We start from the raw sequence: 16,842 nt of genomic DNA, 5'->3' as shown, positions 1-16,842 counted from the left end.
TCAAAGTCGCTGCATGATGTTTCGTCTGTGGCCAGCCAGGTAAAAACACCAGACGCGCCCGCGTGACAGTGCATTGAAACCGTACCATTGCTCACGCGCTCTCGCACATTGGCGGGAAGAAATCGCCCCACACGGCAAATATGGGCACAAGGTATCTTCCGATCCCAAATGGCACATACCACGTCTGCCCTCCACATGTACAGGCATTCTTCATTTGATGCGTCTTTCCCTAGTGCGGCACAAATCAATGGGCCTGCTGACACAGAGGTAATTGTGGGCGGCAGGCCTGTGACTCTAGAAATCCCTGGTGCATCAGCGAAAGGTGACTGGAGTGGCACCTGCGTTGGCTTTAAGTCTTGGCCAGTTTCTGGTGAGGGTTTGTACCTCAATCTTTCGATTCCAATAGCTCTCCGGGGAAGCCCGCCTCCCGTGCGTGCCAATGGCTTTGCGGACCAGCTCTGCAGTGCAGGAGGAGAGGCGAATTTTGGCAAGCACCCAGCAGTCAAAACCTCACCGTTTTCAGTAAGAAAAAGAGTATGCCACGTCCCGCATGAGACTTGCTTCACGCGTTCCCATATCGGCACAAGGTGGGGGACGCACACGTCTTCAGTGGAAGAAAGGCCTAACTGTCCGTGTAAGTTCAGGCCGAAACAGTAAACCCGTCCGTCTGACGAAATTGCTGCAGCATGTCCGAAGCCGCCAGCGACGCTAACCCAAGATGAAGGTGTCCCTGTGTAGCGCACCTCAATCGGAACCGCGCTTGCCGCCTTTGACCCGACACCAAGCTGCCCATACTGGTTACAACCCCACGCAAGTAGCACAGAGCTGCCGCTTCCCTGCGATTGATGTTTTCCGGATGATTCTTGGCGAGTACACACAGCTAGGGCGAATGAGAAATTGTAGCCGGCGAAAACGCGTACGGGCTTTAGATCGCGCCCCTCCAGTGAAACGAGTACTGGTGCCGGTTCGTCTGACAACCGTCCAGTGCCGAGCTGGCCGTGGTGGTTTATGCCGCATGAGAATATCTGGCCAACATCTGTACACAGTAAAACGTGCTGCAAGCCGCATGCGACCGATACAACTCTCTGGTTGGATGACACAGGGGGAGTACACCGACTCAAGATGAGTTGCCGTTCAGCAGTGTCACTTGTCCCCTTATCTGGAGAAAATGCTGACTGTGTACGCGGGCGCCCGCTGTCAAAAGGGGTGAAGCACTGGCTCACAATCTGGGAATCCCCCCGAATAAAGCTGAAGAAATCCTCGAAGGCCGTGATCCTGGTTGGGATTGCACGCTCATGTCTGATAGTGAGGTACCATGCGGGTACGCAGAAGCTGGAGTCCGTCAGGTTTCCAGAAAATGATAATTGCTCAAGAGACAACCACGGAATACCATCATATGACCGGTCACTTTCGTCAACCGAATCAGGCAGAAGCTGTGCCTGGAGAAATAGTCGGGATTCAGACATCTGGTCGTGACAACAGCCATTCTGCGCCTTTTTCAAGGTGAACGCTGCCTCTTTGCCCGGAGTAGTTATCGAAGAAAGTTCGATGTAGAAGCGTTTTTCGGGAGAGCGCCCAATGAACCTTTCTGAAAAGAATCACAGAGCCCGACAACCCCGAGCAGCGCATGCGTGTGATCCTGCGTGCGTTTCTCCAGTTGCACTGTCTTGTATGTACGGACCGCGCGCGCACGTGATCGTGCGCTTTCTGCTGGTTTTATCGAGGTGGAGACCGAAAAGTCGCAGTACATACATTCCTCACATATGCGGCCCTGTGGTACTACTATTTACCACAGCATCCGCCGGTTGCCATACGTCTTGCAACGTAATCGTGGCGAACGCAGCGATACAGGGTTTACAATGAAGTACAGAGTCGCAGCATCGGTCGTGGCTGCCCTACTACTACTGGGCACCGCCTGTCCGGTTTCGGCAACAGAGTGGTGCCGGGCTGCTCCTGAAGATGGAAAGCAGGAATACGGAGTGTGCATGGCAGCGGGGGAAGGGTCCGCTCGATATATGATCGAGATCGTTCCTGTTGTCGGTCCGGGTATTGATCTACAGTGAGAGGACGGTTGGAAAGTATGAAACAAGCCAGAGGGCTATTACTGTGTAATCATGTTTCAGAAGTAACGTCAAGCTCACAGTTACAGGAAGTGATGGAACGGAAACCAAGCCCATTCCGATCGCGACTGAGGCTTTTGGCACCGAGAAACGGTACGGCAATAGGCGGCTGCACACCAACAAACAGGACAGCATACCCGTATCGCAGGGTGACCGTTGACCGCATTGATGTCGGTGACCCAGAGTCCATCCGTGTCTTCATCACCGGCAACTCCGCATGGAAGTGCCAACGCATTATGGTGTGGAAAGACTTCCGTTACTGGCTATTCGACTGTACTGGTATGCTGGACCCGAAACATCGTGATGCAGTGAGTTAACTTGCCGCAGTGGCCAGTAGGGTCTCTTACCAGTAGCCGCAACTCACAGACCTACACGATGTCCGGCAACAAGATGTACCAAGCGGTCCTACAGACAGGAAATGATGAGCACGGTATGCTTCTTGTGCTTTCCTGAATGTATAGAATCTACACTGTATGCTCGGGTGTGTGCGGCAGCCGGCACCTCGGGGGGCATTGAGCTTACGCTGATCGGGAGCGTGGGCCAGTCAGCTCCGAAGCTTCTCATCCAGGACGTCCGGCCTGGCGCCGAGAGAAGAGTCCGCTTCCGGGCGGCTGACGGTAAATAGCAATAGCGATGCGCGCCAGAAAAATCTGGAAATAAAAAGCCCTGCGCCCCAGTTGGTGATGTAACTGCACTCGTCCTGCGGAACACAGCAGAGACGGATCCGTGGTACTGCGAATTTGTGCGCATCAAAGCAGACGACGGGCGGGTCTTCGCTTTCAACGTCAAGAGATGGATTGGAACTCCGTATGAATCGGCCATAAGGGTGACCCTGAAACCATCCGAGGATGCTGACACGCCTGCTCAAGACGTCGAATGTCACACTAGAGCTCTCGATCTATACAGCCGGTATGTTTGGCACATGCGCGCGATATAGGAAAATCTAGTATACAACCTCCTGCCGTAGCATTCCTGAGAATGTTGGAATTTTCAAAGTTCGGTGTCCGATGAACTGCCAGGCGTCCGAGTTTGCCAGGGTCGAAGGATCCTCCATTCATCCAGCAGCCAGCTCCATTTGTGCTGCGGCAATCCATGATGGGGTCCTTTCTCCTTCTGGTTAGCTATTGCACTCACTTTCGCAAACCACACAGCGGTGACCGCTGCCGCACGTAGGTGGAGAAGTCGTGGTTTCAGCCGTCGGGGAGCTGCCAGAGTATACCGGTAGTACTCTAAAGGCAACAGGTTAGCGGTGTCACTTCAACAGAGAATATTCAGGGGCTCGAAAGTATAACCTTCCTTCAGGCACCGTTTCCTCACATTTCAGCTCGGCGCCGTTGAATCCCAGTTTCAGCTTTTTTATCTACCGATCGGGTAAGAAAAGACTATCGCAACCTTCTATGAGAAATTAGCCGGCCGGTATTGCAGATTCTATTGACGATGTTGATAGGGATGTCCGTGTTGTCGATGGTACGCACCTCAGCCGCAAAGTACAGCTATCCATCAGGCGTGGTGTTGATTTGACTCTTACAGCTTACGGAAAACTATCACCGACCGGACGCCTGGAAATCCGGCGCAATGGTGTGTGGGGTTCAGTTTGGTACGTTTAATGAGGCTTCAGACTGCAGAGCTGCCCTGAAGAGAAACAGTGTGCAGCAAACAGGGTGATTTTACGATATTCACAATTGACTCGGCACGGAAAGCGTGTCATGAGCTTGGTAGGACTTAAAAGTTATTGTGCGGCCATTACTTCCTCACTTTCAGTCACATACCAGGATACCTTCATGGCATGTATCTGGAGGACGGCTGCGAGTCCGTTGAGGGGCAATACGTGTGCGCTAGCGCGAAGTATCCTGTGTCTGTCGCGGGTAAGGAGACATTAAGCGATCCAGATTTGTGAATGCATGGTGGAAAACACTGGTGGCGTGTAGGAGTCATGGTAACTGCCTACTGATGCATCTTCTCTTGCCATATGGAAGACGCTTCTCTTGCAGTGTATGGGTCCGGAAGCGAGCCTAGCAGACTGCACGTTTGAAGAGCCGCCCCCACGATGTGCGGATCACTCGATGGATGTAGCCATCAAATGCACAAACAACCCTCCAGCCGAGCCTCCGTTGGGAACTCTACGCATCGTCGATGAGAATGGGACTCCCGCCACCAATGGAGTGGGAAGACTCCAGTTCTACAACAACGGTAGAACACTCGCGCATTGTATCACATACCAAGCATCTCTACAGAGAGTTCAGGTTGGGGAAGTGTTTGCAGCGATGGCTGGACAAGAGAATCTGAAAGGGTCGCGTGCCTTCAGATGGGCTATACCGGAGTCAAAGTCAGCGAATTTTCCGGTTTCACTCGTCCGCATGGCGGTAGAATGATTTGACTCAGCATGGTGGTTACTCTGATGACGGGTGCGACGATGTGATGGGAGTTAATCTTTGCGGGCCTGAAACCGAAAAGATTGCCGTTTATAACGTGGCCTGCGGAGGTTAGTGGTTCACTCGCACTTCGGCACTCACTTTCGAAAATTGGACATGCGTAGGCGAGGAAACGAGCTTGCGACACTGTCCTCACGAGACTTCAAGCGATATTTATTGCGTACACGACGAGGACGTCATTGTTGGTTGCCGTGGTGATGGAGACCCTTCTGGAATGGGGCTGTTCAGGACGGAGGACACCCCAGATATCTCCAAGAGAAACTACCCTCCGAAGATTAGGCTGAACTGCGGGGACCGCCCAATGACTCACAAGCAGATGACTGGACGATCCGGAGCGACGTTTTTAGCAACATGTCCGGATGGCTGCAGGTGCGCATAGCGTCAACGCTGACTCGCTGTCTACCGCCCTCATGCCGACCGGTTCCCAGCGAAGAGCCGGGGTCCCTGAAAGGGACCTACATCTACACAGATGATTCTTCTGTAGGAATGCCGCACAATCCGACTTTTTAAAACCATAATCTTCAGTTGTAGATGTGCAAAGCTGCCATCCATGTCGGAGCAACCGGGCCTCAGGGCGGCGACATCATTGTCGTACTCGGCGAGGCACAAGACTCTTTCATGGGGTCCGAACGCAATGGAATCAAAAGCGAGGCGTTTGGGCACTACGAGCGGACATGTAAGTACCTTTCTTCAGCGCATTTTGCAACTTAGACGCGGGGGACTGTCTGCAGTCATGGTGTCCGTTCCGGTTAACACGGTGAAAGCACGAGCAGCAAAGGAATCTGCTACGGAGGCTGTGTATGCAGGAAGATCTGCTATCCCTGGTGGAGGTGCGAGATACGACCTCAGGCACCAAGCTCTGGGGACCGCCTATAAGCTCTTCTTTTCAGAGACATTCCCATCCTTCCGACAAACTGACGAGCCCGCTGCCGTCGACCTGCTTCCAGAGAAGTTCCACTGGTTCACTCCAGGGGATTTTTCTGGTGGGTATACTGGTCGTCTCAATTAACATATTCGACCTTCAGTAATCGGGCAACAGGATTTCGCGGGAGATCTGGCGATTTCGTTGATACGGCGAAGCTGCCAGGTGCAAAAGCGCTTACGGGTTTCTCAGACTTCACGGTTGCCGCCCAAGTGTCTGTCACCGGTATGATCTGAAACTTAAATGTCGCTTCGTTCACATTTCGATTGAAACTGCAACAGGTGGGAAGAAGACGTGGAGGGCCATCCTGACCCAAAGCGGCTGCGAGGGCTTTACCTTGGCCATTGACAACAAGGATGAACTTGTCTTCGAGCAAAATTGTCATCCCCATTTCATAAGCACAGGGGTGAAACCAGCTATAGGAGGTGAGGTCTTCGTGCTTCGAACGTTGACTCGCTATTCTAATCGTTTTCTTGAAGAAGCATTGCATGTCGCCATCTCATACTACTCGCCTGACAAAGCGGTCAACATATACGTGAACGGGCGACAAGTCGTTTCAGAAAAGACCGATTTTGACTTCAATTTGAAGGTAAAGAAAAACTGGGCGCGCCAGATATTCCGCTTCCGTTGTCTATATTAAAACACTCTTCTAGAATCAGCTAACTATCGGACGTGCAGCAGATTCAGAATCCGAATACTTTATCGGCCAGATAACCGCGATGCGGATCTTTGACTACGCCCTTTCTCCTGAGCAAGTGCAATACGTAGCAACCCATGCAGCAGCTGGACTCGGCGTTGGAGGACCCGTCCCTGGTGGAGAACGGCGCACAGACGATGGACGCGTTTGCTTGTCTCCGTGCTCCTCAGAAGAGCCTCTCCTCAACGAAATACCAAAGTCGTCACTGCCAACAAATCCAGCAATTCAACTGACATGCGAGGACACTCTTATGCGCGAGGAATTCAATGGGACAGCAGAGCAACGGCTTCTGGTGTCATGCCCCTCTGACTGCACATCGAAGGTTGCGCCAGTCTATGGAAGCAAAGTCTACGGAGAAACAAGCTCTGTGTGTAAAGCTGCCCTGCACAGTGGCGCTATGACCGCACAAGGGGGGGAGCTAGTTGTCGTGCTACATAACGGCCTCAAGTCATACTCCGGCTCCAGCGGCAAAAACGGTTAGTTGAAACTACCTTGTCATTGTATCGGCGCTTCACGTGACCGCAGGGGTCGTGAGTATGAGCGAGTACGGGCCTCAGCTCCGATCATTCTCGGTCCTCAAGGCGCCCAACTTCAGAAAGCTGACTTGTAGAGGTACGTGCTACAGCATATAGACAGCAAATTAGGCCCCTGACGTGATTCTGTAGACGACGGTGCATTTGTGCTAAATATGAATCCTGGCGACAAAGAGCTGGTGGTCTGTCCCCCTGGTACGTCAATGAGCGCGCTGCAGCTTTACACCATGTATCATCTTGCTGGCAACATCTCAGGTTGCGTGACTGCAACTGAAGCACCGGTCTACGGAACGAGTAAGCCTCCTTCCCTAATGACACACATTGCCCATTCCTCACCGTGACATGTCCTTTTTCAGAGTTGTACAGTCCGATTTCCGCTGTGTGTAGAGCTGCAATACACTCTGGACGACTAGTAAGCGACGTAGAATACTATGCTTCAAACATTTACAAAGCTACATCATTGGATCCACTACACAGACTAGCGAGGGCGGAGAAGTGGAAATCGAAGTGGCTGGACAGCAGGAGACATTTAAGGGTACCACAAGCAACGGCATCAAATCTGCGAACAGCGGCTGGTATCTTAGATCCATCACTTTCGTTCAAGGAGCACCGGGGCGCCCGCAGCAAGAGGAACTGCGATAATCATGTGACATACGTTGTGAGAAAGATGTCAGTTTGTTCGGAACAGACTGTTTTGTAGTATTTCTCTGAAAACAAAGGAATTACTTCAACCTGTCTACTTTTGCTGCCAACAATAGCCCCACACATGCTCAGCACACAAGGTGATTATTAACGCCAACGGTAGTCGACGGCCGAAGTGCCGGAGCTTCACCAGATAAAGTCATCGTGCCTGCCCCTTCGTGGGGTACAGCTTGACTCGCCCACTCGTCTTCGTCCTGTTTGAGCCGATAGAAAAGCATGTATGCGTCCGACGAATGACACGCGTCTGCACAGACACGTACACAGCGCTCCGAGCTCCCTAGAATTCTGAGTCTAGCGCCCACTTGCGGGAAGCCATGCTGTCTGCCTACGTGTTTGACTCACCTTCAGAAACAGGTTGCACCCACGAGTCATTGAAGTCGTACCTGCATTCAGTGCGGGAACAAACAAGCGCGCCATATGAGCGACGCTCGGGGCTCGGACAGCTATTCTGAGTGGAGATATTCTGATTGTGAATTGGAAAGCGCGTTACGCTCGCCTAGGGGGATACTCATGGATGGTACCGAGCGAAGTACGGCTGCGTCGTACCAGCGTCCTCGCAGTTTCGCGTAGGCAAAGTAGTGGCCTCCACCGAGCTCTCCGGAGTGGACGTTCACCGCTACCAACTCGTAAAGGGGTGCAAACCCTTGCTGCAGACACGAGGAGCCGAGTGACACAAGGCATCCGAGGGCGGATAGAAAGGTGACGGCACTACTGACTTGCTAGGTCAACCGCGAGTGCCTCCCGCGCTGAAGACTTACGTCGGTTGTCCGAGTGAGTTCTAGACTTTTAGGAAGGATGTAAGGAGTCATGTCAAGGTAGTCGCCCGCTGAAAAAAAGGTCCCACAATGACGGCCAATACATGTCAATCAGGGTGGCGGAGGCAATTCTGCACGATTGTGCTCATTGAGATGTGACGTACTTTTGTAAGGGAAGGTGACTCTTGTGCCGATTTTCGAGCGCGTGAAGCGACTGCAGGCATTCATCCACAGAGGTAGGAACTCACACAAATTCGGCCCAGCCGCGGCTTTGCATCACAATATTCTACTTCAGGCACGCACATTTGTGCCTGAGCCAGAGATAAAGCGGCCCTTTCTCATTCTGATGCCTGGAAAGGGGCGGTGAGATCCGTGAACCGGCCGCCCTGCGGCCCTCTACAACCGGGAAGTAACTCCGGCACCGCTCCGTTGCAGCGGTACTTGCCTGATGTTGTGAAAACGCTTCAGATGCAAAATCAAAATTTTTGGCATTTTCCACAGGTCCAGCTTCTTGTATGCTTGTACGTGGTCTTTGCACGAGCTGCAGTACCTGCGAGGAAGATTACATCATAAGTCAGGACTCAGCCCATGAGAACGTTCACGCGCCAGCACATCAGCTCCTCTTCTTGACCTCATGCATTGCGAAACCGAGCCGGTGAGGCCCTGAACGTCTCTGCCGCATCCCACTTCTCTCGAGCGCGGTCTTGCTGGAGTACTCGGCTCACCACATGTTGTCAGCATCGAGTCGCTCTTGCTCCGCGAACATGCGCAGACAATCCGAAATGTCGGTGTCCGGCTGCACTGCGACGCAGCCCATGGGCCGGATGCCCTCCGCGACGCCGGGTTTCTCGCTGTCTGCGAGCGAGCCCATGTCGGCGTAGAGCAAGGCGACCTGCGCACAAGTGCGTCAACCACAGGTTGCGCCTTTGATTCTTCCCGAAGCTCCGGTCATGCTGCCACGCATGTGTTGGAGCCAGTCGCGAAACGGCTCCCTCTGCAGCATACCGAAGCACTCATCGCCTCAGACACGCCCACGCCGCAACTCACAAAGTCGCCTGCCTTCGGCTGCAGATTCGTCACCACCAGCTGCGCGTCCTCAGGGAGGGGCTTTGGCTGTCCAGCCTTGCCTCCGATTCCGTTCGTCAACAAGTTCACTCCTTGGCTTATCACGCTCTTCTGCGCCTCCCGCCCGCCGAAACCTGCAGGCTGAATACATTTGCAAAGATGCCATACAGAAGTAACACGAACCGTTATATGATTTAGAGATAGAATGTAATGTGTATATTAATCCAGATGGTTTCTACAAAGTGTAGATATAAAATGGTGAATGATTCTGTAGAGATTCTCCCGGACAACGCCGAAGACTGCCGCTCCCCGTTTTTGCATCTCGCGCCACCGCGTCTTAGTTCCCCCGAAAGCGTCACTCATCGGACAGCAAACACGGGCATTTTCCGCATCTTACTGCTCGCTACACACAGCCTCTCTCTCCGCGACAAAGACCACGCGAAAAGAGCAGACAGCACCTACCACCAGAAGCCTGATTGGCCGCGAGCCTTGCTCGAGTTGTCCGGAGAAGCTGCGAATGAATCCGACAGCGTGGTTTATCAGAGATTTCCCCTGCGGACTCTCGCCGTCCTCGACTCGCTCCTCCGGTTCTTCGGATGAAGCGAGGTACGCAGCTTCCACTTGCTTGTAAAGTTCTTCGCATGTCGCCCCGACCGAGACGGGAAGCATCACGGGCATGCGCCGATAGAGAGGCCGCACATCTGCAGAATGGCGCAGGAGCCGAATCAGAGACTGTTCAGACACGAGCCACGCGAACATGTCGAGCCACCGCAGAGCGGAGCTGAGACCCGCGCAGCACGCACCTCTTCGCCCCGGGAGCCTGGCGACCCGTGACCCGGCAATACACATCTGAGAAGAGAACACGCACACTGCGCCTTCAAGCCCACGTAAACCTGGGGTGAATCTAGGCGAACAAGGCAAAAACATGGGATCAAGCCTCACCTCCAGATGGCGTTCGTACGACGGGTAAGACGAAGGTGAAGAAAGTGCCCGTTTCCGCCAGCCCGCGGGCACCGAGCGAGAAGCTGTTTGACTGCATGCACAGAAAAGGAGAACCAGCGCGCGACGCGAAAGTTACACCAATTGATGGACGCACTCCCTCATCCACACTCGGGAACTCAGAACCCCAAAGCGATGCAGGCACGCACATGGACTCGACACGATGTGCCTAGAGCGAGCATATTATGTTATTTCTCAGCTTGTCGTCGGCGGAAGCCACACGGAGGCCAGACAGCAAAGAATGCTTTCTAGTGTTTCATACTGGTACGCTCTCGCCTTCCCTTCCGCTCTTCCGCATTTCCAATGCACACTTACGGCTGCTTTCCTGGAACAGTTGCTCCGCGTGCGCCCTCGGCTTTTTACGCCTGGTATGCATGTATAATACTCGACTCTTCTATAGTTTAACCGCTACTGGTGGGACGTGCGCCCTCGCATCTGCTTTCCTGTATCTCTCTTCCTTTTCTCGTTCCTCCTGCCTCTCCCTCGTGCCTGTGCGATCTCTTGCTTCTCTTTTTCCAAGCCTGCCAACCCTTCTATGCGTGCTTCTCGCTTACGCGTCGCTTCTTGACTCTGTGCGGAGATCTTTCGGGAGAGGACGCTCGACTGCCATCCGAGGAGTAGCTCGCCAAACCCTTCCAGCTGTCCTCAGTCTCCGCGCCGTCTGAGAGGGCCGCAGGGCCATTTCCTTCCGCGCTCGCCGCACTGCAGGCGTCGCCGTTCATAGATTCGTCGCTCGCCTCCGCGGCGCCTGCGAGACTATCGCGGCCGAACTCCCTGCGACAGCCGGCCTCGACTTCCTGGACGACAAGAAAACGAACAAACGCCGCTCCTGTTGAAAGGACGCAAGCACACGCGCCCGCCCACAGCCGGGCGTCCGCTCCCCAGATCGCTGGCGAGAAGGAAGACGCGATTTCGGCGAGACGCCAGACGCCATTCCTTCGAACTGGAACCGCACGTTCGCGCCACATCGAGGAGGCGAAGAAGGCACTGAAGTTCATAGGAAAAAAGCAGAAGGTGGAGACGCACCTGAACGATCTTCGCGGGCATAAGCCACGCGAAAATGTGCGAAGGTTTCCTGTCGAATCTATACTTGACCTGAAAACACAAAACGCAAAAACGCTTGAAAATGTGCTGTCTCCAGCTCATCGAATTCACATCGATCCCACACACGTACATATATACATATTTATAAATGCATAAGAGGACGCGCAGTGACATGAAATGATGCAAAAAAGGGGAATATGCGGGCTCAGGCGTGTTCAGGTGGACGGACTACGGGCTATGCACATGCATACATATAGGTAAAATCTAAATAGACGCGTGAGAGTATGCATGTATATGTATCTGTATTTATTTATGTATATCCTTTATGTCGAGGCATCAGGAGTGAGCAGACAGCGTCTCTTCTGAAGGACGCTGCCTGCAACGCGAGCGTGCTCGAGGCCGAGCCCGCACAGCTGAAGGCTGAGCGGAGGTGTCGGCGTCGAGATTCCCACGTCTTGTAGGAGGCGAGGCAAGGCCTCGATTGAGAGACGATACCAGGTCGTCCGCCGTGAAGACTTTGATGTTGACTTCCAAGTGATAGACCCCCAAGAGGTCGTCCGCGGCCTTGGCGAACATGAGGACGTTATTCGCGCTCAGCTGTGAAGTCTCCTTCAGCTGCGTGCCTGAGACCCAGAAGCAGAGACGGCGCGCGAGCGCACACGAGGCAAAGGCAAACGATTCAACACGCAAGCGCTCCCGACGAAGTGCGCATGAGAAGCTGGGAAATGCGAGAGGGGAAATCCGCGCGACAGAAGCCGTCCACGTGAAAAAGGAGCAGCGGACACGCAGACGCTGCACATAAAAAGCGTCTTTCTGAGCTGGCAACCGTGCGTGACGCATGCACATGCAACTCTGCTTTCGACATCCTGCCCCCAAAGTTTGCCGTGTCCCCCGCTCTTTAAGAGAAACGCGGACGCGCCCACGCACTCTCACGCACTTGCGAGGACCTCCTGCCGAAACGCGTCCCGCTCGTCAAAGTCCAGTTTCGCGTCGTCCTCGGCGAGCAGTTTGGAAACGATATCCTGAGCGGAAGAGCAGCGCCAAAGTTCATTCCGATCCCTGCCACCTTGAGCCCATCTTCCCCTTTTCTCTCTCGCATGCGCAGACTTCGTTCTGCCGTCTGTCTCGATTGCCCGCAGTTGCAGGAGCCCAGCGACCCTAATCTTCCGCCCAACTCGTGTTTACAGACGTACATTCTACACAAAATGAGCCTACAGAGCCCAGTGTATCTACGCTGTGTGTGCTGTACATACACCGCACGGGTTGCATCCACGTCGCCGCAGCCGACTTGCGACAGTGTTTCAAGCTTTCGCTCCATCGCTGAGCCGCCCGCTCCCGCCGCAGGCCGCTTTCCAGCTCTAAGCACCCGCGAAATCGTTTGGAATCTATGCGCGCACGTGCTCGTGCGGGCGCAGCCTCACCAGGAAGATTTCCTTCGCCTTCCCGTAGTCGAGGGGGCCCGCGCAAGCCTGCTCGAAACGGAAGCCTTCGGCCCGCCGCGAACTCGCGAGCGTGAAGTGGACTTGATGTTTCCACTCTGGGGGGACGGGAAGCGAGAGATACATGAACGGGTCGAAGGTCACAGATACCCTTCCGCACTCCGGACACTGCAGGCGCGAGCGATACTGCCCCTGAAACAAGTCCACGATCGCCGAATCGTTGATTTCCTTGTGCCGCCGCCAGGAGGCCTCCGCGACCTCCGCGTCGGACATCTCCGGCCCGCCCTCGATCTTGGACTGCGAGGCAAGCAGAGACAAAAACACACCGACAGCAGATCGACAGAAAACGTGAGGCGGAGCGAAGGCGAGCAGCGGAAAGCAAGCCTGCCGCCACGCACTCTGCAGGTCTCGCGAAAGGGCGGACATTCTCCGAGTGAGGAGAAGACACGCCTCAACACAGCACGCTCAGAACCGTTCGAACCCGACACGAGAAGAAGAAAGACTAGGTCTGTTTCTCAGAGGCCACACGGAGGTGGAGAGCTGCTGCTGCTCAAGCACGCCACAGAGAGAGAGCCTGGTCGCTCTCCTTGCAAGAGTTCCCTCACTGCGTACCTCGTAGTAGGGCTTCTTTTTGATGCGGTTCAGGTCCTCGTGGAGGCCGTCGAGGAGAAATGCGATGAGCTCCTGGGAGTCCTGCTGATTGTAGCCATGAAACTCTTCGCGCACCCTCCCGACCGCCCACTTCAGGTCTCGAGGCGCGAGCGGAGACTCTCTGCCGAACCACATGTCCTGCGAAAGAGCGAGAAAAAAAGCACCGCCGCCTCGCATGCAAACCCGTTCCCTGGGCCTGTTCACGACTTCCGGTATCGCAGGTCGCTCACTGTCTCCGTCAGGCACGTCGAGACGCGCTCGAGTCGATTTCCGCGCCTTACCCGCAGGGTCGCGTAGTAGGCGCGAGCGAGGCGGCCGCCAGTGCCCATGACGTTTTCTTCATTGATGTCTTTGACGAATTGTCCGCTGAGGAAGTAGTACGAGAGCGGGAGTACTTTGGAGAGACACTGGACAGCGGAGTTGAGGAAGCAGGTGTTGCCAAGGTTCGCCAGACCGCACACGCCCCCCGTCGCAAAGACCTCGCGCAGGTCTCTCTGCGGCGCCTCGTCTGCCTCTCCCGCGTCTCCTGCCTCGCTGCCGCTGCCGTCGTCGTGGCTGAGCCGCTCGCCGGCGCGTCCGCGCAGCCAGGCTTTGCTGCTGCTGCGTTCGCGCGCCTCATCGCTCTCCTCGCTGCGGTCTTCCAGCCCGCAGAGCGCGCCCTCGGAGCGGCGCGCGTCAAGCTCCCTGCCCCCTTCCTCGGGCAGCTGCGGGTCAACGAGCCCCGGCGCGAAGCGCGTCTGCGGCGCGCCGCCGTCGCTCTTGAGCGGCCGACTGCCCTCCTCGACATCGTCGCCTTGGACCTGCAGCAGCTGCGGCGACTGCGGCGAGGTCTCTCCCGCGCTCACTCGCCCCGAGCTCGCGCCGTCCCACGGCAGCCCCTGCGGCCTCCGCTTCTCGGGCTTCTCCGCCGCCGTCGAGCCGCGCACGAGCGACGCCACCAGCGTCGGCGCCAGCGCCACCAAGACCGTGTCAGACTCGACGCCGGCCTCCGCCAAGTTCTGCGCGAGACCTCCCGCCGCGCCGGGGTGCAGCGGCTGCAGCTGCGACGGCTGCCCGCCGGCCGGCGCTGCGAACCCTTGCAGCACCGTCAGTCTTTCGTCCTCGACGAACGCGAGCACCTGAGACGCGAAACAGACACAGAACGCACACCGAAATGAACCGCGCAAAAAGGATCAAAGGGGGAAATATACATACACGCATGTATATATATCTGCGTGTATGTATACATAAAGCAGGCACACACACTTAGACATATATATACATATATAAACATATAGGGTTTACGGTATGTACAAATATGTTTGCGTGGATGTTTGTAAGTGCCTGCATGAGCACTGTTGATGAACGTTCTTGTTTTTTCATCTCGTCCGGCTGTCTAAGACTGCAGGCTCGTTGCCCGCGTCTAGGCGATCCAGGAAAGCTGCAGCAGCGCGTAAGGGCAGCTTCTCTTCTCCGCCTGGAGAGTCTCGAACCCGATCGTCCCTACGCTGTGTGGCTTTTTTAGCCCTGTGTGGCTAGAAAAGCCTTTCGCTCAAAGGCGCAGAGGAGACGAGCTCACTTTTTTTCGCACGTCCTCGAGGGCGTCCCCTCGAGAGAAGATGAGCGCGCCGGTGCGAGTGAAGGAAACGCCCTGAGATTCGCTCGCTTCGGCTGTATACACACCCAAGGACAGCGGCTGTGCCTCGACCTTGAGGCGCTGGCCGTCGCGGTAGACGCGCCGCGGAATCTCGATATCCGCCTCAAAGTGCCGCATGAGCTGCCTCCAGAACGCCTCGTTCACAAGGTCAAAGCGCTCTCCCTGCAGGCGAACACGCATAAAGCGGAAGACAGCGAAATGAAGGTTGAACGAGGCTGTGGGCGGGAACGCCGGCGGCGCGATACGGAAAAGAAGCGACGCATTCGCACACGCAGCTAAATGAAGGCAACCAAGAACACGGTGGGAGGGGAGGGGGGGCACGGAAAACGCGCTCTGCGAAGCAACGGCTTCAAACTCAGACTCAAAAATAGGAGAAATACCTATAAAAAAGCATGCACTCCGACAACGAATATGCGCGCAGATATGAACATGAGGAAAAAGCGCCGTCAAAAAACAAATCGATGTATGCGTGGGCACGCGAACTACATCTGCAAACACACATCAGCCACTCAGACATAGAAAAATAAATATATACATACATATATGAATATACAAATATTAGCGCAGCAGCGGCAAGTGTGCCAGGCGGTTCCTCCTTCGATTCTTCCTTCGTTTCGTGCACCGAGAAGGCAGAACGCGTTTCGCTTTTTTTTTTGCGCGCCTTTTCTCGACTTTCTGACCTGAGCGTATGCCACGGCGTCATCGAGGAAGGTGAGCTTCGTCGCGCGCGGTTTCCCTCGGCTCTCTTCGCAGAGCAGCGGCCTGTTTTTGATTTTCAGCGGAAGCTCCGTGGCGGAGAGTCCGGGCTGGCGGGGGTCGTCAGTCGTTCCATACGTCGCGAGGAGCTGCAGACTCTCGAGAAACTCGTGCTCTACGACGAACCTGAGTAGGAAAATCGCTCGCAGCAGCGAGGCAACGCCGAAGATCCAGAATAGATCGCTGGGGAGAAGGACGATGCCCTAGAGAGAGAAGAGACTCACGCCACCACGTGGGCAACATCGACAGCGCGGAAAGACGACTCGCGTCGCCCGACAAGAAAGTCGAGCGACCTAAAACCCTAGACCGTGAAAACGGCTGCCCAGTGAAAGCGCAAGCCCCACGATACTCCTCCAACACGAAAGGATAAGCGGCCTTCGATACGCCGGTGAAGTCGCGAAAGGCGAGGTTAAGCCTGCGCGGGCGTGCGACGACGATGCCGAGGCAAAGTCCCCCTTCAGATGAACCGGGGCGGTCTACGCAGGCCGTGCACTTGAGAAGGTCGTCGCCGCGCCTGACTCGATTTATAGATGTGCGTCGTCTCACCATGTTTCGTCCTCAGATGTGGCGAGCATCGAGGCCTGATACTGGTCCCAGAGCTCCGCGGCTTCTTCCTTCGTTCCGCATGGCGTCTTGGGCGTGGAGGTATGCCAGTACATCGTTCTTCTCCTAAGATTCACTTCTGGGGCCCTGCTTCCTCCGCGCCGCGCTCTCTCTGCGGCTTCTCTCCACTGCGACAAAGCCTAGACTCGCGCGGAAGCAACGGCAAGGCGTCTCGCTCGACAGAACGCGAAAGGAACTCTAGGCAGGGCGCCGAGCCGCGCCACAGGCATCCAGACAGAAAGACAAGAAGAAGACAAGAAGAAGCGCGGCGCTGATTGCTGCCGAGACGGATTCATGGGCGTGTGCGGACGCGAACAGGCCTGCGAGGCGACAGGCGCGATAAAAGGAGACGGAAATACTTGCAGGAAGGAGCAGATCAGCTCAAGAGCGGAAACTTGGACGGTACACGCAGCTCGTGACCGAAGAAACATGCGCAAAAACTTGCGAAAAGCGATGAGTGTTCGGTCTCCGCTGGATGAGGGATTGGA

The 16,842-nt window shown here is 55.2% G+C and overlaps 2 protein-coding genes across 2 annotated transcripts; one reads left to right on the top strand and one right to left on the bottom strand.

Annotated features, from left to right (window-relative positions):
- Positions 1-1,859: 1,859 nt before the first annotated feature.
- Positions 1,860-7,346, top strand: BESB_000710 (scavenger receptor cysteine-rich domain-containing protein; the record flags this gene model as incomplete). Its single annotated transcript, XM_029358826.1, has 30 exons — positions 1,860-2,059; positions 2,124-2,213; positions 2,269-2,428; positions 2,487-2,550; positions 2,615-2,737; positions 2,798-3,029; positions 3,088-3,236; positions 3,294-3,362; positions 3,423-3,491; positions 3,546-3,587; positions 3,651-3,717; positions 3,774-3,835; positions 3,893-3,985; positions 4,137-4,310; positions 4,364-4,446; positions 4,503-4,602; positions 4,657-4,921; positions 4,981-5,032; positions 5,084-5,228; positions 5,284-5,384; positions 5,445-5,535; positions 5,592-5,699; positions 5,756-5,899; positions 5,954-6,063; positions 6,128-6,647; positions 6,697-6,783; positions 6,837-6,899; positions 6,960-6,998; positions 7,061-7,116; positions 7,182-7,346. The coding sequence occupies 30 exons, from the start codon at positions 1,860-1,862 to the stop codon at positions 7,344-7,346; spliced, it is 3,723 nt and encodes a 1,240-aa protein (XP_029221738.1).
- Positions 7,347-7,474: 128 nt separating this feature from the next.
- On the bottom strand, positions 7,475-16,410 carry BESB_000700 (uncharacterized protein; the record flags this gene model as incomplete). Its single annotated transcript, XM_029358825.1, has 20 exons — positions 7,475-7,650; positions 7,749-7,789; positions 7,953-8,053; positions 8,165-8,232; positions 8,326-8,375; positions 8,607-8,711; positions 8,887-9,053; positions 9,209-9,367; positions 9,689-9,927; positions 10,169-10,259; positions 10,780-11,022; positions 11,252-11,320; positions 11,765-11,892; positions 12,207-12,291; positions 12,691-13,005; positions 13,321-13,497; positions 13,641-14,477; positions 14,918-15,157; positions 15,676-15,877; positions 16,298-16,410. The coding sequence occupies 20 exons, from the start codon at positions 16,408-16,410 to the stop codon at positions 7,475-7,477; spliced, it is 3,606 nt and encodes a 1,201-aa protein (XP_029221737.1).
- Between the last annotated feature and the right edge of the window lie 432 nt (positions 16,411-16,842).

This window comes from Besnoitia besnoiti, chromosome I (genome assembly GCF_002563875.1).
Source record: "Besnoitia besnoiti strain Bb-Ger1 chromosome I, whole genome shotgun sequence".
Classification (NCBI taxonomy): Eukaryota; Apicomplexa; class Conoidasida; order Eucoccidiorida; family Sarcocystidae; genus Besnoitia; species Besnoitia besnoiti.
Note: the sequence above shows the minus strand (reverse complement) of the source record. Positions and strands in the feature narration are given on the sequence as shown.